This window comes from Pelodiscus sinensis, chromosome 3 (genome assembly GCF_052426305.1).
Source record: "Pelodiscus sinensis isolate ZL-2025 chromosome 3, ASM5242630v1, whole genome shotgun sequence".
Classification (NCBI taxonomy): Eukaryota; Metazoa; Chordata; order Testudines; family Trionychidae; genus Pelodiscus; species Pelodiscus sinensis.
Genome location: NC_143054.1, coordinates 56184084 through 56208103, shown reverse-complemented (window position 1 = coordinate 56208103; position 24020 = coordinate 56184084). Strand labels below are relative to the sequence as shown.

The 24020-nt window shown below is 43.6% G+C and overlaps 1 protein-coding gene across 1 annotated transcript in view; it reads right to left on the bottom strand.

Annotated features, from left to right (window-relative positions):
* CD109 (CD109 molecule) overlaps window positions 1–24020 on the bottom strand; it is a 136355-nt gene that overhangs the window by 96288 nt on the left and 16047 nt on the right. The window contains exon 3 of the mRNA XM_075923776.2: window positions 7151–7179. Coding sequence (XP_075779891.2) covers window positions 7151–7179 — 29 coding nt within the window. The remainder of the gene's footprint in view (window positions 1–7150; window positions 7180–24020) is intronic.

Below are 24020 nucleotides of genomic sequence, written 5' to 3'. Positions count from 1 at the left end.
GTAGGGCTGGGGAAAGAGACACTTTTCCCATTACAGGCAGTCCCCGGGTTACGTGCAAGATAGGGACTGTAGGTTTGTTCTTAAGTTGAATCTGTATGTAAGTCGGAACTGGCGTCCAGATTCAGCCGCTGCTGAAACTGACCAGCGGCTGACTACAGGAAGCCTGAGGCAGAGTTGCTCTGCCCCGGGCTTCCTGGAATCAGCCTCTGATCAGTTTCAACAGGCTGAATCTGGACGCCAGTTCCGACTTACATACAGATTCAACTTAAGAACCCCAGGTGTCCCCAAGTCAGCTGCTGCTGAAACTGATCAGCGGCTGATTCCAGGAAGCCCGGGGCAGAGCAACTCTGCCTCGGGCTTCCTGTAGTCAGCGCTGGTCAGTTTCAGCAGCGGCTGACTTGGGGACGCCTGGGGCAGAGCAGCTGGGGTGCTGCTGGGTTGCTCCAGTAGCGCCGCTCCTCAATATAAGTTGGATCCGCGTAACTCGGGGACTCTCACTTTTTTTAAGCTGCTGCACAGGGATAGGAAATCTATGGCCCTGGGGCTAGATCCAGTCCCCAACTTCCCTGTATTCGGCCGCTGAGGCTCAGGGCTCTCTCTCCCAGCGTCGGGGAGCCCTTAGAACCCCCTCAGGGGCTGGAGTCAGGCAAACTGGGGCCGGATCCAACCCACAGGCTCTGCCTGGTGAGGGGAGGAAGAGACTCCCTCTCCTTCCCCCCAGTTGGGAAAACAGCAGCACAGAGGGGAGTTTATATAGAGACTGCCACTTCTCCGATTGGCCTTCACTCTACCTCCCACCCATCCCTCTCCTATACCCTACCACCTTCTCAGATCCACCAACCCCCAACCCACTTCTGCACCCTTCCTCATGTCTAGACCCCACTGCCACTTCCCAGCAGTCCCCTCCCATACACCGCTGAACCCTTCATTTCAATTAGGTGGTGTTTTGTTTGCTTGCTTGCTTGCTTGCTTGCATCTCATTTTTGTGCAGCCTCCAACTGATTTTTCTGCACGTCAATGGCCCCCAAACCAAAAATGATTCCCCATCTCTACTGCAGCACCACTCACTTTGGGGTAAAAAGTGAAAATTTGAAAGAGGGATATGCCCAGATTCTTAAAGGTATTTAGAAGTATTTATTTGATTGGGAGTTAGGCACCTAAATACCTTTGAGGAATTGTGCCATCACCCTGGGAAGAGTGTCTTTCAGGGAAAACTGGATTTAATTTTGGCCATGTTATAATGCCTTAAATGTTCATACTTTGCACACATACTATAATTTTTCTAATAATACTTTTCTAATAATTATCTTTGCCCTTCCAGTATTTTATGGGAAAACAATAATACATGGGAATCTCCAAGCTCTGCCCCAACTGGCCACAGTTATAGTCTTCAATGCTGGTCCAGTGAGGAAACCCTTTTGGCTGTGCTTAGTGGGTATGCAGGGCCTGAGTAGTGTAGAGAGTCATGTGATACACAGGGGAGTTTCACCTTGAATGGGGTACTGGTACAATGAGTGAGCCTGGGGTACTGTAGATCCTTGACCCAAGCTAACTCACATTCCGAGTTCTGTTATACCATCAGATTTATAAACAAAACACTCAGCTGATGTCTGCTAAAAAAAATAAAACCCCTTATGGTGTGAGATGGCCTTCTGTTTGCAGTTATAATGGTGTAAATCTGGAATAAAATCTCTGAAGTCAAATCAAGTGAAACCCAAAAGGTATATATGAATTTCTGACTTTCCTTTATCTGACATTCCGTGTTATCCGACCTGCCTGTGGCCGCCCAACGCAACTGTGCGGGCGGCAGAGCGGGCAGAGCGGAATGCGGAAGGGAAGGTGCCAGACAGTGCAGAGACAAAGGCAGTGAAAGAAGAGGGAGAAGGGAGCAAGGCCATGCGGCAGGATGCCAGAGATCATCCGCCCCCGCCCCCTGAAGGTCGCAGGGCGCTCTGATCTCACCCATCCCCTCCGGCCAGCCGTGCTGCCTCCAACCTCCCTTATCCCTCCCGGCCAGTCGCGCTACCCCCAACTTCCTTGATCTCCCCCAGCCAGTCATGCTGCCCTCGACCTCCCCCGGCCAGTCGCACTGCCCCTGACCTCCCCTAGCTCTCCTGGCCAGTCGCACTGCCCCCGACCTCCCCTATCTCTCCTGGCCAGTCATGCTGCCGCCGACCTCCTTGATCTCCCCCAGCCAGTCGCGCTGCCCTCGACCTCCCCGATCTCTCCCGGCCGGTCGCGCTGCCCCCAACTAGGGCAGAGACGTCGGGGCAGCGCGACTGGCCGGGAGAGATAGGGAAGGTCAGGGGCAGTGCGACTGGCCAGGGGAGATCAAGGAGGTCGGCGGCAGCACGGTTCCCCATGAAGCAGCCAAGCGTCTGCAGAGCGGCTGAACATTGACTTAATGCAGCTTTGAAACTTTACTATGAAGAAAAAAAATGCTGTTTCCCTTTTATTTTCTTTAGTCATTTACATTTATCAGATTACTGAATTGTTTTTGATTTTTAACCCCTCCCCCTTTCTCTCTCTGCTGCAGCTGCCTAATTGTGTTCTTCTGTTTCCAAATGAAATATTTGTTTGACTAGTCAGTTTATAATTCTGATTCTCGTTACTCTAAGGTTCTACCATACTTTCTTCTTCTCTCTCGTTATATCTTTTTGCTTCCTATGCCAATTGCACATTTATCACAGAAACCAACACCATCATTCAAATTAGGGCTTACCAAACTAAGGAGGGAAAATGCCACACTAAACTTCATGCTTTTTTTAAACAGTAGGCTTTTGTAGACATACTGGCTACGTCTACACTGGCCCCTTTTCCGGAAGGGGCATGTTAATTTCAGCGATCGTAATAGGGAAATCCGCGGGGGATTTAAATATCTCCCGCGGCATTTAAATAAAAATGTCCGCCGCTTTCAAAGTAGGAATAAGATCCTCCGGAAAAGGGTGCTTTTTCTGGAGGATCGGGGCCAGTGTAGACGCTCTTTTCCGGCTTTTCTAAAAGCCGGAAAAAAGCGGCGGACATTTTTATTTAAATGCTGCAGGGGATTTCCCTATTACGATCGCTGAAAGGGGGCCAGTGTAGACGTAGCCACTGCCATTAACATATGATTCATGTTTTCTAAGCCTCTAACACTTCATGACCAAATGTTCTAGAAAAAGTTAACTAAAGGGACACAGCCCCTTTTATAACTTTGGTCAAAAAATTGGCTCAATATGCCAAATATAAAGAGTTAAATTTCTGAATATGTAAATGCATTCAATGAGGGGTATTCACTGTGGGTACGTCTACACTGAACATCTACATAACTTATTTCAAAATAGCCTGGCTACACTGCAGGGAAGCCTCAAAATTAGTCCGAGGCAGGCTTCCCTAGTGTAGATGTGCTATCTTGATTTAGAGCCCTAGGAGGCCCTGGGGAGGAATAACTTAGAATGGCCATGGTGGAGGGCTATTCGAAATAGCAGCAGTGGAGCATCTATGCACACTTTATTTCGAAATAGCTATTTTGAAATGGACGTTATTCCTCATATAATGAGGTTTACAGATTTTGAAATAAGCTGTCTGTTATTTCAAAATTATTTTGAAATGATAGAATGGCTGTGTAGTCACTCGCATTGTTATTTTGAAATAATGCTAGTTATCTCAACATAATGGTGTAGTGTAGATGCACTCTGTGAATAAAGGCAAGAACCCACATCAAAAAGTTCAAGAAATATTAAGAGCATTCAAAACAATGAATAAACCAAATAAAACACATGCTCTTTTTTACCATAGCAAATGAAAATATTCCTTACAATTATTATATGAGCACACTTGCAAGGATTTGGTATATGTTTTTACTGAAAAATCCACATGGATCATTTGCAATTTCCAAATATTGTTTTATAGATTTTTATTAATAATAGTAATGGCAACCAGAAAGATTGCTCTATCATCTTTTTGACTTCCCAATAACGCTAACATGTCCTGAAAAAAAATGTTTTTCCTCCTGTCACTTTCTTGCCTTTTTGATGCTGATGTCATAAGTTATCAGAATTATAAAACCAGCAGTAGGGAAATGAGGCAGCATAACTGTATTGCTAAAGTTAACTTGAATCTTTGGTCACATTTCTCAGCTTACAGCGACCACAAGCTCGGGAAATCACAGCTAAAATAATGGTAGCCAGTCACTCCAATTTTTCAGTTTCATAAAATGCTACTTCTAAAAAGGTATTTCCTGACCAAACAAGAGTTTGGTCTCTAAGGGGTACCAGTAGGAGTTTATTATGTGCTTTCCCACTTACACTCTACGTTTACATTACTCTCTCCTTCCCAGCCATGACACTAAGCATTCTCTCTCAGCATGGCCTTCGTTTTTGCTTTCTTTTTCTTAACAATAACAGTAATAATAGTCAGGCACATATCAAGCACAGCTGTAAACCACATCAGTTACTATCATGGGCTCTCATCTGAGCCCATGAAGTCATTGTTTCTTTTGGAAAATATGACAACCAAAAATAGTAACATTTTATGCAGATTGTGTTACCAGACATTTATACTGTAAGTAACATGCTTGACTACTGTAGCCATGCAACTGAAAAAAAATCCCTCAAAAGAACTAATTAGTTATAATTAAGGCTACGATTTACTGGACTTCTGTGACTTCTATGCTTTAGGAGACAGAGGCAGGACTGTGTGCCCCTGACCTGTAATTGGGGCTGACTGGAAACAGGACCTTGTAACTCCAGCCATGAAGCTTCCACCAGGGAGTGCAACTGAGGCCACGTGCTTCAGCCCCATCCATGCCTTTCGCCAGGGGCTGCATCTGGGGCCACGCACCCTGACCAGTGGCTTCTGCCAGGGGGATGCAGCTCTGGCCATGCATCCTTTGCAGCTTCCTAGGACTATGCACTCCCCCCGCCCTGGGCTCAGGGCCGGACGGAGGCATGGGTGAGCCAGGCAGCTGCCCAGGGCGCCAACCACGGGGGGCACCTGATGGCAGCTGAAAGGGGCGTCCCTTACAGCTGCCATCAGGAGCCGCGTGCCCGGCTCCCGCAGCGCCGGCCCTGCGGCGCAGGACAGCAGCACCCTTGCCCCCACGGCTGGAGGCCTTGCACAGCCCGGCACGTGTGCCAGCAGCACTGGCCGGGCTGGGCTGGGCTGGGCAGCGCATGCGTCGTGTGCCCCAGGGGCGGGCCCCGGGCTGCGCGCCAGCGACCATGGCCGGCGCATGCATGCACTGTGCGCTCCGGGGACGGGCCCGAGCCCCACGGGTGGGCGGGCCTGCGCATGCGCCCTGCGGTGGCGCCACACGCCCGGGCCCAGGGTGCCAAAAGGGCTTGGGCCAGCCCTGCCTGGGCTGTGGACAGGCTTGGCAAGGGCTGCAGCCCAGGCCACACACCCCTGTCCCACAGTTGCAGCCAGCTCTGGAATGGGGGCTGTGTGCCCTCCATGGCTACACCTCCTGCTGCAGCCACTGAAGCTAGAGCTGTGCCTCCCACACATACCCATGACAGGAGTCTGGCCCATCACACACCGCCCCCCACCATGGGACTCCATTTCCCCTCCCAAACTAGCCCTGGCCCCCTCCCAGTTATTTTTGGTAAAGTCAGGGACCAGTCACAGACTCAGAGAATTTTTGTTTACTGCCCATGGCTTGTCTGTGACTTTTACTAAAAATAACCATGAAAAAATCGTAGCCTTAGTTATCCTAACTTCAGATAGTAATTAGAGACTCGCTGAACTCTACAGACTCCTCATCAAAGCCATTTTTAGATCTAATGCTTCCTGGAACCAATTATCCAAGAATGGGCTGCAATTCTTAGTCTATTTGCTGAATGAATGTTTTGTGCAAATATATTGCAACCTATGGATTTCTCACAATTCACAAACTGCTCAGTGTGAGTGTTACTTAAAATATTTTATATTTATCAGTCACATTTAACTGTTGTTATTGAACACACATATTACTGGAGCCTGAATTTCAAAGATGCTTAACATCTGCATCACCCATTGACTTCAACTGCTGATATAGGTGCTGGAACTATGAGGTTGTGTTTAGCCTACATCCCTCTTTCGACAGAGGAAGGTAAATCAGGCACTTCGAAATTGCAAATGAAGCTGGGATTTGAATTTCCCGCATTTCATTTGCATAATCGCATCATGGCGCTTTTTTGAAAGAGCGCCATTTTGAAAGTAAAACCACAGTCTAGACGTGGTTCTTTCGAAAAAGCCTTCCCCTTTAAATAAAGTAAAACCACAGTCTAGACGCGGTTCTTTCGAAAGGGGAAGGCTTTTTCGAAAGAACCACGTCTAGACTGTGGTTTTACTTTCAAAATGGCGCTCTTTTGAAAAAGCGCCATGACACGATTATGCAAATGAAATACGGAAAATTCAAATCCCTGCTTCATTTGCAATTTCGAAGTGTCTAATTTACATCCCCCTGTCGAAAGAGGGATATAGTCTAATCGTACCCTGAGTGTGGATATGGGGGCCTGCAGCACCACTTAGTTTGAATTAGTTTCCATTTTATACAGGGTTTACAGTTTGGTTCAATGGCTCTTAGCATGCCTACTATAAAGACTGTTCCAATAACACCTTTGAAAATGAGCCCTTGGTAAAATTTGTTCCATGACAGGATAATAGAGCTCTTGAAATCAGGTTTCCAAGGTGAATACTTAGAATTACAAATTCAAAATTCATTGTCCATGCATATTCTGCAATATCTAACATTGTTTGAAGTTGGAAAATTTGCTTGCTAGAGAATGCAATTATATATTGTGACTGAACACAATCAATGTAAAATGGTTTTGGCACTATTTCCTCTAGCATTCACAGTGTGTTGGGAAGAATGATATCTACCAACCATAACCTAACTTACACTCTTTTGAGGCACTTCTCACCTGGCCCCAACCGTGGTGAAAAAGGGTAAGGGTCGGCCTCTTTCTTCAGGGTAGCCTGCATATTGAACCCATGAACTCCAGCCCCACCCCAGAACAATGATTTAAATAAAGAAAAACAAAACTTAAGTTAAGGACGCGAACAATGCCTGGTAAATCTTCTAGTAAGTCAATAAAAAAAAGCATTGAGAGACTGTAGTTATCCAACATAAACATTTGCTATGAACATTTGCTATGAACGTCAAGTATGACCAGAAAAGAATACTTACTGCTGGAAGAACAAGAGTTCCAATGGAACCTAAATTGAGAAGAGAAGAGAAAAATGCAATAAAGTTCTTCCAGAAAGCCTCATTTTATAAAAAATATCAATGTTAAAAAGATTGTAGCTCTTATTTTAAACACAATGACTCAGCAATAAATAACAATCCTCACAGAGCATGCATGTTCCTGCAACTCCAACCCCCAACCCTCATCCTGAATAGGTGGTATTCCAGGCTGGGGAGGAGATGTGTGAGAGCTTGAAGGGGAACAACTACAAACCCATGCACTGGTCAGTAAAGTAGTTCCTTTAGAGCCTACATCTAGTAATGCAAATTAGAGCAGTTTTGTGCCATAGCAAGTTCAGACTCTGGTAAGTCTCAGGACTAAGAAAGCAGAAAGGTGGCATGTGATCCCATCTCTTCTCTCCAGATGTTCTGACCACTGCGCTAGCCCACCAAAGGCTGAGAGCCAATATTCTTTCTTCTAGATGCTTATCTCCTTTATTTATTTCTTCTGTGGTTGGTTGGAAATTTTTGAAAAATTGAATAGCTATCAGTAGCAATAGGCATAGGGTGGTCTAAGAAGCACAGGATAAAATCTCACCCTTGGTGTTGTGCTGAACTGTGTAGTGCATTTCACTAGTTTCATTATAAAAATGTTTTAAACACTTTCTATACTCGTGAGCTAAGCTCCTGGACAGAATAATCGCCTTCAAGCATTTCATTCAACTGATCCCATAGGGAAAGGGACTCACTGCTTATCTTTTGCAAAGCTAAAAAATTCTGTCCTAATAATTACCTTAGATCATCTAAACTAATAAGACAATGAGCCTCCTGGAAGACCAAAATCTTGTCTCTTTCCCTCACTGAAGTTGGTCCAATAAAAGATGTTACATCATCCACCTTGTCTCTCTCAAAAAAAAACCCCAAATTAGACAAACCAATACATAAAAAAACTGTTCAAGGAGTCTGCACATCCTGACAGCTAAAAAAGTAAGCAAAACAGCATACAGTTTAAGGGCTAATACACGAAGGGAGGGGAAGGCAGGAAGATTCCCATCCACACAGATTGTTAGAGATCATCCCTCTGTAGCACATGGGAATGCACTGAAGTGCACCACCTAAGGGGGCATGCTCTGCAGGTCAGACAGCACGATCAGTTGAGCAGCCAAGTGACTCATCCCAGAGAGCTCCTCCTTGGCCTGGGTCCCAGGGAATCCTGCTCTGCCTTGCAGGGGCAGGATTCCTGCAGCAGAGGGTTTACCAGGAATCCCTCTCTGCTCTCATTGATTCAGCTATTAGTTTGATCTAAAGCAGTCACAGAACATACTGAATTCATCAGACAACAAGAAAACTTGCTATTCTCTCCCACATTATTATTGTCACGTTATGGTCTTATTACTGCATGGAAATACAGAAGATAATGGGAAAGATTGAAGCCCAGCAGTGGCACACCCTATAACTTAATTCTATGGCACACGCAGGTCTGAAGAAAAGGAGTACAGTTTTGCTCTGCGTAATGTGAATACAAGTGGAGCAGGATTATATCTGTCCAGATCCTGTCTTCAGGGTGGGCCATAGGAATCCCTGCCTGGATGGCCTGCCAAAGAAGGCAACATGCACAAGGTTTGGATTCACACCTCACCTGCAGAGAGCCAGCTGGGCTGATGGAGGCGGCAGGCAGGCAAGTGGCATTGGAGGGGGCGGGGGAGAAAGAGACTCAAGCTTCTGGGGGCAACTAGACAGCCAGCCACCTGAACCCGGTGACTCCTCCAGAGCAGGGGTGTACCTCCCTTTTCCTGTGCCATGTGTGCAGTCACTACTGTTCCTGTCCCTACCCATCTCTACCTCCACAGAGCTGCCCCTGGCTACTCCAGACTAAGAGTTCCTCCCCTCTGCTGGGCTGATGTTACGGTGTCCCTCATCCTCATACCCATGTACCAGATTTCCTCTAAACTAGGGTGATGGGACAGGGCAAATCTGTGCATAAGGTACTGACTCTGTAAGTGCTCCAAGGCTGGAGCATCCATGGGGAAAAATTAATGGGTGCAGAGCACCTGTTGGCAGCCAAGCTCTCTCCCTCTGCCTCCATCCCCCCGCCTCCCGTGCCTCTCACCTTCTGGTGGCCCTGCTGACCAGCCCTCCCAGCGCTTCCAGAACATCACGAACAGCTGATTTGTGACATTCAGGACTGTACAGGAGGAAGGAGAGGAGCATAGAAGTGCCACACTTGGGGGAGGAGACAGGGCGGGGGCTTGGAGGAAGGGGCAAAGTGAGGGCTGGACCAGTGGTAGAGCAAAGATTGAGCACCCCGCAACTGGAAGGGAAGGCAGCGCCTATGAATCTGTATGTGCTGCTGCATCTCTAGGTCCTGGCTGTTGTTTGTGTCTGAACCAGCCTCCTCCAGGCTCCGTACTCTGAGTACTTTCTTAAAGAGTCTGCACACTCATACACTCTCTCAGGTGCACACACACTCCCCTCACAAAGATGCCCCCAACACACAACACCAGGGTTTCCTGTATTGAATCAGGTCATCACTTTGACACCTGGGCTGTGCTGGAGCATCAACAGCTGCTGCAGCCCTCTTCTTACGCAGCTCAGGAAAGGAAAGTGACCTGGATACAGGGAGCTCTGACATTGCTTCTTGCTCCCCCACTCACAGCCCCTTAGGGTTCACAGGGCAGAGAAGCAGCAGTCCAGTGGGGCAGTGAGCAGCAATACCAGCTGCTTTGTGCATCCAGGTCAGTTTCCCCTCATGGGTGGAGAAGCAGGATGAGGAGGTTAGGGGCTCAGGAGAAAGGTTCATAAATAGGAGCGAATGGGGTGCAGGGATTGACCTACATGAGGGCAATGCAGAGGTTGCGGTGAAGGGGGCAAACACAATACAGGAATTAGGGGCTCAGGAGGGAAGTGCATGGATTAGGAATGAATGTGGCACCCAGTGTAGGGGCTAAGAGGGAAGGAAGGATGGGATGCCCATGGGGGGCCATGGACAGTGGGGGGCACCGTGCCCACAGGGATCAGGGTACCAAAATGCAAGTTCACCCAGGGTGCCATTTTCCCTAAGGCAAGCCCTGTATCTGTCAAAGATGAACATTGAATTTTACATTCAGATCTAGTCTATGTAACCAGTTCTCTAGGGAGTGTCCCAAATGCACATAATTCTCATGAATGCTAGATTCTTCACTGAGAGCTCTGATTTAGTTGACAGATGCACAAAGGCCCATAGAGCCAGGCCCCTCTCTGGTGACTAAACAGTTGCAAATGGTTAAAGTTATTTAAGGTAGTGACACTATTAACTTATGCTTATAATGATGTTTCCAGATCTACTTTCTTGTAATGAAGTAACATGACTTATGGCCAGTTCATGACCAATGCATTAAAAGGCACATATACCAGAGATCTGCACCAATGTTTCCTCATTAGTAAGGGAGCAGAAATTGCAACTGACTTTTCCCATAAATTTTAAATATAATTTATGGATGCGTAAATATAATTTATGGATGCATAAACTGTGCTAAAAATAAGGGAATTCCAACCCAAAAAAGTTTACAATCTAAAGAATTCCCATTATTGGCCTGTCTCTTGATGTTGTATTTTAATTGAATATCATCCTGTCTTTCATAGTCTCTTTATTTGACACATTTACAGAAAAGATGAGGTAAAGCCACTCTGGTATCAACAGATTTCCTACATACTTTCAAGTTTTAGGCCCAGGAATAGTATGAAGTCTGGACTGGTCTTATACATGTTTAGCATGTAAATACCTTGCAATGGCAGCTACAAAAGTGCCATGTGAATGCCTGCTTTCCCTTTCAAGACATAATACAAATAAGAAGGTGGCAACAACATCAACATTATCCCCCATTACTTCTCTTAACAATTGGCTGAATAAGAATTAGGACTGCTAATTAATTTACCTCCCTACTCTTCTCTTCCGCCCCACCCTCCCACCCCCCGGCCTCCCTGATAAAAAGGCCTCTCCCTCATTTAAGTCAGCCAGGCCCACATTCCTACAATGTGTCATGCATAGTATACACCACATTAGCAGGTATTAAATACCATGCATTTAATAACATACATTACATACCTAAAATGTTGGAGAATTATGCTAAAAATATATATTTCCCACAATTCCATTCACCATATCCCACTACACTCTGCAAAGCTGAAGTCAGCTTTGGCATTACAGTCATAAAATCACAGCTGCAAAGGACTGGAAGGAACCTCAAGTGGTCATCTAGTCTAGTCCCCTGCACTCCATTCAGGACTAAGTAGTAACTAGATCATTCCTGACAGGTATATGTCTAACCTGTTCTTTAAAATTTCCAAAACAGAGATTCCACAACATCCCTCAACCATTTATTCTACTGCTTACCTACCCTGACAGTTAGGTGGGTGCAGAAGAGGAATTTGAACAGGGAGAGAGGCGTAAGAGGGGGATCAGGATCTGGGAGAGAGCTGTGACCAGGGGCAGGGGTGAAAGAGGAGGTTCAGAAGATTTGGGTAGTGACCTGGGGCAGGGAGTTGGGGCGAGGGAGAGAGTAGGGTGCTAGGTGCAGGCTCTGGCTGAGAGGTGCTTGCTCTAAACAGCTCCTAGACAGCAGCCCCAGAAGGACCATCCCTTGCCCCCACATACTGCTCAAAGCAGCCAGCTGCTGGGGCCACGTGCATCTCTGGAACATCTGCCCCGTGGTGGGATGGGGGATTTTGAACGCTGCACACAACCCCTTATGCACAACACAGCCCACTCCCATTGCGTGGCATGCAGGGGAATGGCAGGCAGGGAGCCTGCCTGAAGGTTGTGGTGGGTCAGATTCAAAGGTTTGGTGAGCCAGATACACCCCACAAGCTGTATATATTGCCATAGCTTTTGTCTTATTCTCAGAAGTTAATAGGAATAACCGGCTTGTAACCACTTTTTACGCTCTTGAAAAGTATCATGTCCCACATCATTTGTCTCTTCTCCAGACTAAACAATGCCAACTTTTTCAAACTTCCCCCATAGCTTATGTCTTCTAAACCTTTAATCATTTTTGGTGTTCTTCTCTGGACTTTCTCCAATTTGTCTGCATCTTTCCTGAAATATGGCATCCAGAACCGGACACAACACTCCATTTGAGGCCTTATCCAGAATATTAGTAGGAAACTTGTGAGAGCGAATATGCACGAATAATTTGTACTAAGTAAAGTTAATACTTGTATGGCTCATCAACACTTGGAATATTGTGTTCGACATGAGATACAGAAAAGCACAGGAAGATACCAAGGACATACCTGGCACAAACTACAGTTAAAGTTACATATAGAGGACCTTTAGCTTGTAAATAAGAAATATAAACAGAAGTGTGTTTAAAAGGTGTATCTTTCAAACACACCATCTGAGATAAGAATTGCTTCTCAGAAAGAGGGTATGTATGTCTCTTTCTAATTGTACAGTTTTATATTTTGGCAATCAATTTAGCTAAACTTTCTTAGTTTGTCTTAAACATTCTAAATAACAAACCACAAGTGTAGTCCTGCCAACTGGCTACACTTTTTAACAATAATGCTTAAGTTATTGAAAATATACAGCTTCTTAAATAGTTCTAATTTTTAAAAAATCTCATTTGCTTATATGAAAATAAGGAAGTCATAAACTTTTTCACTTTAGACTAAACAATTTAGTTTATTGGCTTATTATCTGCATTATTTATCTTTTTTACATCAAATCAAAAGGAGATCGAACAACAAGATTACTTCATAGGACCAGGACTCTAATAAAATTGAGTTGTTGGTCTAGACCTAAATTCACAGAAGGTTCCTGGCAGCAGGAACTCTCTACAATTAACGACAAAGCTGTACAAGTCTACGGGGACTATTAGCCCCTTACTAAAACTCAGTGGGAGTTTTTGGTTGGCCAGCTCCCAGTACCAAAAGGGGAAGGGTCCATGAGACTGACAGACCCCAAGGACAATGGAAAGAGGCCAACATGCCATCTTAGCCTGATTGACAGATTGGACAGGCCAATGAGGAAATTAGGAGGCCAGGTCCAGTCCTCCGTGTGAGCTGGGATTTTCTGGGTCTCTGAGAAAAGGAGAGGGACCTGAGAAGAGCAGCAAGAAGAGCAAGCTGTGTGGAAAGACAGACCTGCAGTGTGAGAGCCAGACACGCCCAGCCCAAGGAGTGCAAGCTGTGCTGAGGGGCAGACCTACAGTGACAGAGCCACACACACAGCCCAAGGAGCACAGACCCTGTGGTGAGAAGCAGACCTGCAGTGACCTGAGAGCCAAAGGGGTAGAGAAGCAACACAAGGAACTGGAGGCTGGCAAAGCAGCACAGTCTGCAGCTGGGTGTGGTGAGCAGCTGGGACCAGCAAAGTGGGGGAAGAGGCTCTGGGCAGGGAGATACCACCAGCCAAGAGGCCCTGCAGGCCAGACTTGGAGAGGTATTATAACTACAACTGGGAGAGGGGTTCTTCCACCTAGAGCCTGAGACGGTGTGGTCACTGCCAGAGCAAGTGTGTCCAACCTGCAACCACCCCCCTCCCTCCCTGCAGCACAGCCAGGGCCTAAGAAAGAGCCCTGGGACTATAAGGAACAGATTGTGAACTGTCCTTACACTCTGCAAACTGCTGTTTGTCATGTCCCCGTGCTACAGAGAAGGACTGTGTGGGTGTGTCTAGACTACAGAGTTTTGTCGACAAAAGTGGACTTTTGTCGACAAAACTATACCTGCGTCCACACTACCGCTGAGTTCTGTCGACATAACGTCGACAGAACTCAGCAGTTTTGTCGACACTGGTAAACCTCATTTTACGAGGCATAACGCCTTCTGTCGACAGAGTTTCTGTCGACAGAAGGTGTTATTGCATGTAAACTGTCCTTTGCGTCCACACTACCATGTCGACAAAGCAGCTTGCTTTGTCGACAGAACTGAATGTAGTGTAGACGCTCTTTGTCGACAGAAGTTTTGTCGACAGTATCTGTCGACAAAACTTCTGTCGACAAAAGCCTGTAGTCTAGACGTACCCTGTGTTCTCATTTAACCTTCCTCACTTTTTCCTTATTCTTTTCCTTTTAATCAGTTGCTGTTTAATAAATTGTATTTGCTTTGAACTGTATGTAATGATCACTGGGTCAAGAAAACATCCCATGTGTAGAGATCACCCCGGAGTGGGGACATCCTAGCCCTTGCCCCAAGTGACTACAAGGTCGGGGATTGAGCCCCAGAAAACCTGGGCCCAGCCTTGTTGGGGTTTTGAGGACTCTGCTACTCAGGAGAGGGGGAGGAGAGCCCTCGGGGTCAGGGAGGCCTTTGGGTAAAAGAAGTGGGAGCGGGGACTCAGATCCTTTCACTGGTCCATTTCACCGGGGTAGTATAGAAGCCAGGAAAGTTCCTCACAATAGCGGGACCATTCCCCCCCTTATACAAGCTATCTGAAATCCTTGCTCTACTCCAAGCCCTATAAGAGAATGAGGCTGAAAAAAGTCAGAGGCACAGGTTAGTTTCTTCGGAGACGCAGATATGGTTGATGCAATGATATTAATGCTACCAAGGTCTGTGCAATGGTATTATCCCTGCCAAGAAAATGAAGCTCTTCTTGGTTGTAGCTGGCCCATGGAATCTAAGAATTAGATAGAATCTAAGAAATAGATTCTTAGATTGCCACTCTAAAACCCCTACAGATGTGAGGCTAATCTGGGCCAAATTTTCTGATTTTTTCAACATAATGACAGGTCCAGGCAGGAGACAAAAAAGGAGAGCTTTAAACTACATGTCAAACAGAGCAGCAAGGGTATAAAATGGCCCCTTGATCAGTTTGGTCTAGAGCTGTGGCGTCCAACATACTAGCCAGCATACTTGTGGCTATTTAGCCAGTTGAGTGTGACTAGTTCACTATAGTGGCTACTGCTTCAGAATTGGTTTGACACCATGGTTCTAGAAGTTATCTCCTATAATATGATGTGTCCACTGCTACAGAAAAAATAAAAACAGATAAAAGAGAACCAGCAGTGTAAACATAAGTCCTATATCTAAAGTCTGGTCTACAATGGGATTTTACATTGGCATAGCTACATCTCTATGGAGTGTGAAAAACCTACACCCTTGAGAAATGTAGCTATGTTGACCTAAACCCTAATACAGGCAATGCTCCTGCCTCTCAAGAAAGTGAGAAGCCCTACAGTTAATGTATGTAGTGTCTACACTGAAGCACTACAACAGTGTACCTGAAGCGCTGCACCTGTGTGCTATGGCAGCATTTTCAGTGTATATCCTAAATCGTTATATTAACATTGTAGCATTCTAAAACCTAGTGTCCTCAAGGCTTCCAGTTCCATCCAGATGCTAGGTACATAGACCTGTCCTTCAATGCTTCTTGTTTTGATGTATGGTTGTGGGAGCCTGCATGAGTCTGTGGAACATTAATCAGCTGTTCACTTCACTCTTATGGGTACTAAAGTAATATCACCCTTTGCTAAGTGAATGCAGATGTTGAGTCTGCAGGTCATTTTCCAACAGGAGGAAAAATCAGCACATTGGTGTCTATTTTCTTAGTGTAATTAGTTTAATTTACACCAGACCGTGAACAGAAATAGTCACAAACAACATGCAGGCATTCTCCTCTTGCAGAAATCTCAACCCAAATTATAACACCCACTTGTCCAAGAAGCAACTTTGTACCAAATTAGAGAGCTCCAAGGTGAGATCAAACTGTTTTGCTGAGATCTAAAGACTCTACCACACAATACTAACACCAACACAGTTTTTCTTCGAAAACTGAAAATCCTTTTTGTGTGACATCACCTTTTAGTGACTCCCACCATAACAGACTTAATTGCATCATATAAACCATTCTATTTGTTGTTCCTTCAGTGGTATTTTTCCTTTTATAAATTAGCATTTTATAAAGTGTACAAATATACTAAATTATTGTCCAAGTCCATATCTGATCTGACTCTGAATTTTCAAATGAATTTGCAATTAAGCCAAAGGTTTAAATTTTCAAAGCATTAACAAAAATTACATTGTCCTCCTAGCACCCTCAGAATTTTTACAGATGAGGAACTGAGGCACAAAGTGACTATTCTAAGATCACAAAGAAAGTCTGTGGCAAAGCCAGGAATTTAATCCAGCTCCTCCTGAGTTCTAGTCCATCATCTCAACCATAAAATTTCCCTGTCTTTACAAGAAATTTCAACTGAAAACCGAATTCTAATCTATGCAAAATTCTCCTTAGTACCTAATTTTACTATATTGTAATATTGAATTCTATATTGTGTCATTTATCAGTTATAAATGGATCACATATCAATTTCATCAGGCATCTGTTTGTTCTTTGTGAAAACTGAAAATCACAATTTTATAAAAATGGCACCCCTTCATAAAATGTTCATCCTGTGTATACTGAGTCATGTGTGCTGATTTTAATAACAAAAGTTTTTAGTAGTGTTTTCTTATTACTATTGCACACATTACATAAATTAGAGAGCAAGAGAAATGGATTACATGTCCATCATCAATGGAATTGTTCGCTAAAATCTATTCAGTTGCATCTGTGTAAATAAACCTATTGAAAACAATGGTTTTGCAGCACGGTCACAAAGGCATAATTTTAGATCAATGCTGTTGCATGGAAATAGCTGATGTCTTAATTTGGCCTGAGGAACCTTTATTACTGGTGGTGATTATTCATGAGAAGTAAAAAAATTAATCTGATTCTCAGGTATACTTGTTTCTTCGCTCTCCTGAAACATAAATTCAGGCAAACCTGCTTCTGATGTCAATGGGAGTTTTGCCAGAAGTAAGTACTTAAGGATTGTTGCTTCTTATACAGTATTTCAAAAAAATTGAATTTTCTCCTTACCAAGCTCCTGAATACAGCATTAATTCTCCTCAATGTTTTAAATGAAAAGACATCTATGTGAAGTAAAGCCAGAATAACTCAGCTGATATGAGATGGGCAAAGGAAAAACCCCACTTAGTATATGCCACACGTTAGAATTTAAACATGGGTTCAGCCACATGAGTCATAACCACAGGCCCTCATGCAGAGAAACACATTCTTCAGAAGCACCCAGGTTTTAATTGCAGCTGCTTATATGCATCTGTTGGCAGAATTTGGCCTCAGACACCTAGGAAGTTCTCTCCAATGCTATGTCTATACTGGCGGCTTCTTGCGCCAGAAATATGCAAATGAGGCTAAGCGTGGAATATCGCAGAGCCTCATTTGCATACCTAATGAGCCGCCATTTTTTGCAGAAGAGGCTCTTGCTCCAGAAGGAGTGTATACACTGCCCCTTCTTGCGCAAGAAAAACCCTCTTGCGCAATGCCGCTATGCTGATTATTTTCAGGAATAACGGCATTGTGCAAGAGGGTTTTTCTTGCGCAAAGAAGGGGCAGTGTAGATAGCTCTTTCTGGTGCAAGAGCCTCTTCTGCAAAAAATGGCGGCTCATTAGGTATGTAAATGACGCTCAGCGATATTCCATGCTGAGCCTCATTTGCGTATTTCTGGCACAAGAAGCCGCCATTGTAGACATAGCCGAAGGGCTGTTATCAGCTGCAAAGTAGTTTGTGCAGTCGCTGACAACCAGACAGTCCTCAGGCCTCTTAGGTTTCACAGCCACAGAGAATTCAGGAGCTGCAGGAAATAAGTAAATAATATTTTCGTCTCTTTGGCAACTGCTAAGTACAGCATTTAGTATCTGGTCCACTTCATCACAGCTGGGAGCCTATCATTCTGTCACCGTTGGCTGCCATATATGGGAGGAACTTCAGGAAGTCTTTCAAAGTATGTGAATAGGCAGACTCTCTTCTGATTCACTGATATATTCCTCTGGAAAACTTACCTCTCTCACCAGCAGGAGTTGCTCCAATAAAAGATATTACCTCACTTACATTGTCTCTCTGTTGATCTCTTCCTGACATTTAACATTGAACTCTATTAAGAGCAGTATAAGCTTATCTAGAGCCAGGAAAATCTGGCTGTCCCAGAGAGATATAAGGAAAAGGCTTTTCAGGAAACCAAGGGATCTGCTGTCCATCACCTGTTTTCAGCACAGTGTTGATGAAGCTCACCAACTTGACCCTGGCAATCCACCTACCTACACAATGATAAGATGTATTGCTGACAATGGTGCAGCTGAATTGGTGTTAGCAACAGTGAAAGTCATTTTTGTATATGTTTTCTAATGTTCCCATTGCTTATGAATTCTTACTACCAGGACCATTACCCTACTATTCACTAGCCAATGTTCCCTCCTACCATAAGGAATAAAATTGAAAATGTTAACTTAAAAAATGTCCAAGTTGAACCATAAATAAGCCATCTGCAATGTTAGGTCACATCTAGATTCTGATTACAGCATCTTGTTAGGAACTTAACATAGCCAAGTTTGTGACTTTACTTGTAAGTGTTAATGTGAGCTGCCTTGCCAGGAAGGTTTTCCCACTTATTCACTGTTTTCCTTAACAGTTATCCCTTCAAACTCCTGCCACATTCCATTCATAATGAGCTACCAACTTTCTCAGCTGAAAAATTCTTTTTTATGCCAGTATGCGGCTACAACATGTATTACATATTTTTTTCAAAACTTCACTTGTGAACCAAATTTTATTTAATTAACAACATTCTGCAGACAGTTAACACCATTCCAAGAGCAGCTTCTCTGGCATGAAACAACTGTGGGGTTCCCATTACTATATGTTGCTGCAGATACTTATGATTACTTTATTTGTAGTTTTAAAAGATTAGTGTGATTCCTCTAAGGGCTTGAACATTTGAGATTGGATTCTCATCAGATGTAAGTCAGCATATTTCTAATAGAGCTATGCCAGTTTATACTATACTATACTAGCTAAAGACCTGGCCCTTTATGCAACTAAAGAATATGGCTAAAAATATCAACATTTCAGTATCAAATCTTAACTCTCTTATTCAATCAAACCTCATATTGAAGCCAAGGTGTGGAGAAAGCAAATAAAGAAAAGTTATTTACTCCTTCCCATAACACAAGAACTAGTGGTCGCCAAATACAAATAATAGGTAGCAGGTTTAAAACAAACAAAAGGAAGTATTTTTTCACAAACTGCACAGCCTGTGGAACTCCTTGCTAGAGGATGTTGCGAAGGCCAGAATCTCAACAGGGTTCAAAAAAGAGCTAGATAAATTCACAGAGGAGTGTTCCATCAATGGCTGTTAGTATGAGCAGCAATGGTTTCCCTTCCCTGTTTTCCAGAAGCTGGGAATGAGTGACAAGGGATAGATCATTTGATGATTTCTGTTCTATTCACTCCTTCTGGGGCACCTGGCATTGGCCACTGTCAGAAGAGATAACACTAAGCTAGATGGATTTTTGGTCTGACCCAGCATGGCCATTCTTATGTTCTTATGACCTTTGTTCCCCTCCAGTCCTGATGGAGAGCCAAAATAAATGATACCATGAATTTACAATGATACTGGGAATCTGCACAATTTCTGTGGGGAAGGAAGACAAGAGCAGAGGTGCACCCTGTTACATGGTGCTACCAAACTCAGAGGCTCATGTTACATATTCTTGAACTCCAACTAGTAACAATGGAGCTGGTTGGGAATTTTCTATCTGAAAACGCAGTTTCTGCTAAATAATAATTTTCAATGTTTCATTTCTGCTCAGTTCAGCACTGAACACCATTTCCCTGTGGTGTCACCTTGCTTCGTGGGAGTTGTGGTTCAGGCCCTCTTTATCTTGCCTGGCTCCCTGGCCAGACTACTTCTCCCATGATACATCAATCTTTCCTCTGACTGAGTCCAGTGCTGGATGGCCTGGATGGGAAGGGAGTGAAGCTTGGTCAATAGGGCAAATAGTAGGATCAGACACCCAAACTACAGCTCCTATGAGGCACTGCACCACAATAGGACTTGAAACAAACAGAAGCAAAACATTTTTATTTGGGAAAACCAAACTGTTCTGTTTTGACTGAAAATGCTGAAAGAAAATTTTTCATCATCTCTGATTTTTTTCACATTGTTTGTTCCATGAAAAATTTTGATATTTTAACGTTTTGTCCCAATTTGGGATACAAATAAATGTTGAAATATCAGCATTTCCTATGGGATAGAAATTCCCAGTTTTGCTCATTTTTGAGTAGCACCTAATACAGAGGTGACATGTAGCTGTTGATAGCAGAGATGGGACACCACATGGCCTCCCCACGTCACCTCTGGACCTAGAATAGAGTTTTTCAAATTGTGAGTTGTATCCCTACCCACGGGGCATGGAGGAGCCTTCAGGGTGGCAAGTGACCCCAAAGAAGCTCAGGTGGATGAGAACAGATGGCTTGGGCCAACCCAAGGAAGTAGGGTTCGGGGAGGGAGCACCACCCACTAACGAACTCACCTTAGAAGCTGGCACTAAATGGAAAGCAGAAGCCCAATGGTGTGCGATTTAGGAGAACGGCCTTTGCCCCAGGGCAATCTGCAAAGCAGGCAATGGGAAGTGCTGGGACTCCAACAGCAGGGAAGGAAAAGCAGAACCAGGTATCTTGGGGGAGACTCTTGCCTGTAGCCAGACACTCTGGTGCTTTCTCTCTCCCTGCGCTGAATTGAGTCACTGCCTCCTCGCTACTGGAAATCCTGGAAGAGGCAACCTGAATACTTCCCTCCCTTTACTGCCCTGTGAAACAAAGTCTGCAGAAATCTGTAACCTCAGATGTCCCCCCACATTGCCTCTGCCTTATTAGTTACCTATTTTCATATATAGAACACTCCTGTAACGATTGTGTCTCACCTAAACAGAAGCATGGTGCCATCAAGGACTTCATGATTGGACCCAATGGAACAGAAGTTCAGCTAGTTTAAATGACTTCATTTCTTTCTTTTACCAGATGTGTTTACATATTCTTGTTCAGGACAAATTTACAATTTTTTTCTTCAGAGTAACAGATGAAAACCCTTTTTCCCCAAACAGTGTGTGTCAAAGCAGCTTAATACCAGAGAAACCAAGAAAATTTGTTCTGCAAAATTCTCCTGGTTTGGGATTTCCACAAAACCTATACAACTATTTTTATTACCTTGTTGAAAGAATCCTTATTAGTTGCTATGACATAGCCAAACACATCCCCTATAAATATTCCACAGCCTAAACAAAGATCAGGGGCTAAAATATACACAAAGAGGAAATTAATTTTCCGTTGTGAAAGAAAGCCTAGAAAAATATTTTATATGTTGATTTTATAGTTTTATTTAAAGTATGTTAAAATTCTCATCTTATATAGTAACTGAAATCATACCAGGCTCATAAAATATACTTACACTGTTATATTTTCTGCCAATCAGGTTAAATCATTAAAGAATTAACACAGTGGTTGCAACCCCAGAGGCTCCACTGGCATAGTCTTGGGGTCTACCATAGACCCCAGGATCTGAACTGGATATGGATAGAGACTTTTTAATATGGAGACCGTATTTTTAATTAAATAAATTCTACTAGGAAAAACTTTAATTTCCCTAATATAGATTGGAGGTCAAGTGCTACTAATAATGGCAGGGTCAACAGCCTTAGTTCAAGCTATTCATTTACACGTCTAGACTACATCCCTCTGTCAAAAGAAGGATGTAAATGAGCTTGATCAAAAGTGCAAATGAAGCTCAGATTTAAATATCCCGCATTTCATTTGCATATTCACATCTGATTGTTGTTTCAAAAAAGGGTATTTCAAAAGTGACACTACAGTCTAGACGTGGTTCTTTCGGAAAAAAAAAACCTTTTTCGAAAGAACCTGTACTCCTGAAAAAAATGAGGAGTACAGGTTCTTTGAAAAAAGGATTTTTTTTCGAAAGAACCATGTCTAGAGAGCAGATTCACTTTCGAAATACCCTATTTCAAAACAGGAATCAGACGTGAATATGCAAATGAAGCACGGGATATTTAAATCCGCGCTTCGTTTGAACTTTCGATCAGGCTCATTTATATCCCTCTTTCGACAGACGGATGTAGTCTAGACGTGCCCATAAACTAAATGGAAGGATAAAGAAACAAAGGTTTGCAATGAGGGTCCTTGATTTCAAAAGGGCAAGCTTTTAAAAATTAGGGGGATTAGTCAAGGAAGTGACCTGGACTGAGACCTCAAGGATCTGAATGGGCAGGAGGTTTGGAATTACTTTAAGTTAAAGTTGCAGAAGCTACCTGAAACCTGCATCTCAAACAAGAGGTAAAAACTGTAGGGAAAGGTTACAGACCAAACTGGATGATCGCCAAAAGATTATTTAGAGAAAGCAGAAAGCCTACAAGTTATGGAAAACAGGAAGGATCAGTAAAGGAAAGCCAACTCCTAAAAATCAGAAAGTATAGGGAAAAGGTAAGAATTTCCAAAAGCTGAAGTTGGACCATAGAAAGGAAATTAAAACCAATTGCAAAAGGTTCTATAGCCATATAAATAGAGAAACCAAGGAAAGAAGTGGCATGGCACTGAGGATGTGGTAGAGATTAAAGAGTACCTATTTTTTAAGACAGAAAAAAGTGATCTGAGAAACTACAGGTCTGTTAGTTTGATCTCAATTTGATATAAGGTATTAGAACAATTTTTGAAAGAGAAGGTAGTTTAGTATTTAGAGGTAATCAGTAACTGGAGTAAAATACAACAAGATTTTATGTAAGTTAGATTTTACAGAAGTGCCAAACAAACCTAATCTCTTTTTGTGAGAAGATCATTGTTTTTAGACAAAGGAAAATGCAGCAGATATAATCCACTTACCTTTCTGTAAAGCATTTGATATAGATCCACATGGGAAATTATTAATTAAAATGGAGAAGGTGGGGATTAATATGAGGACTGAAAGGTGATAAGGAACTGGTTAAAGAGGAGACCCCAATGGGTCATACTGAAAGGTTAATTGTCAGGCTGGAGAAAGATTACTAGTGAAGATCTTCAGGGACTGGTCTTGGGACTACTCATTTAACATTTTTACTCATGATCTTGGCACAAAAAGTGTGAGTGTGATAATAAAATTTGCAGGTGACACAGGGTTTGGGAAGTATTACCAATAAGGGGGAGAACTGAAATACCATACAAGAAGATCTGGATGACTGAAAAATGGTGTAATAGAAATGAATTGAAATTTCATAGTGCATTTAGGTCATGCACTGAGCCTATGTGTAGACTGCAGTTTTTCTGGGATACCAGAGGTATCCCAAGAAAACTCTGCCACATCCAGGGAACGCATCCACTTTTTAGAAGTTTCCAAAAAGGCGGGCACATTCTTTCAGCATCCCTATATTCCTCATTTTATAACCTGGGGTATGTCTACACTACCACCCTAGTTCGAACTAGGGTGGTAATGTAGGCAACCGGAGTTGCAAATGAAGCCCGGGATTTGAATTTCCCGGGCTTCATTTGCATATAGCCAGGCGCCGCCATTTTTAAATGTCCACTAATGCGGACTCCGTGCCGCACGGCTACACGCGGCACGGAGTCCACACTAGCAGACATTTAAAAATGGCGGCGCCCGGCTATATGCAAATGAAGCCCAGGAATCCCGGGCTTCATTTGCAACTCCGGTTGCCTACATTACCACCCTAGTTCGAACTAGGGTGATAGTATAGACATACCCCTGGTGATTTATTAATTGGAAATGACAGAAGAGGAGAAAGACCTAGGTGTATTTGTTGATGGTAGGATGATGAGCTACTAATGTGATGCAACTGTGATAAAGAGCTAGTGCAGTCTGAAAATGTATGAGGCAAAATATTTCCAGTATAGACAGGGAAGTGTTAGTAACACACAAGGCACTAGTGTGATCCCATCTGAAATAGTGTGTACAATTATGGCCTACCATATTTAAGAAAGATGAATTCAAAACTGGAACAAGTTCTGAGAAGAGCTATAAGGATGATCAGAGAATTGGAAAACCTATCCTA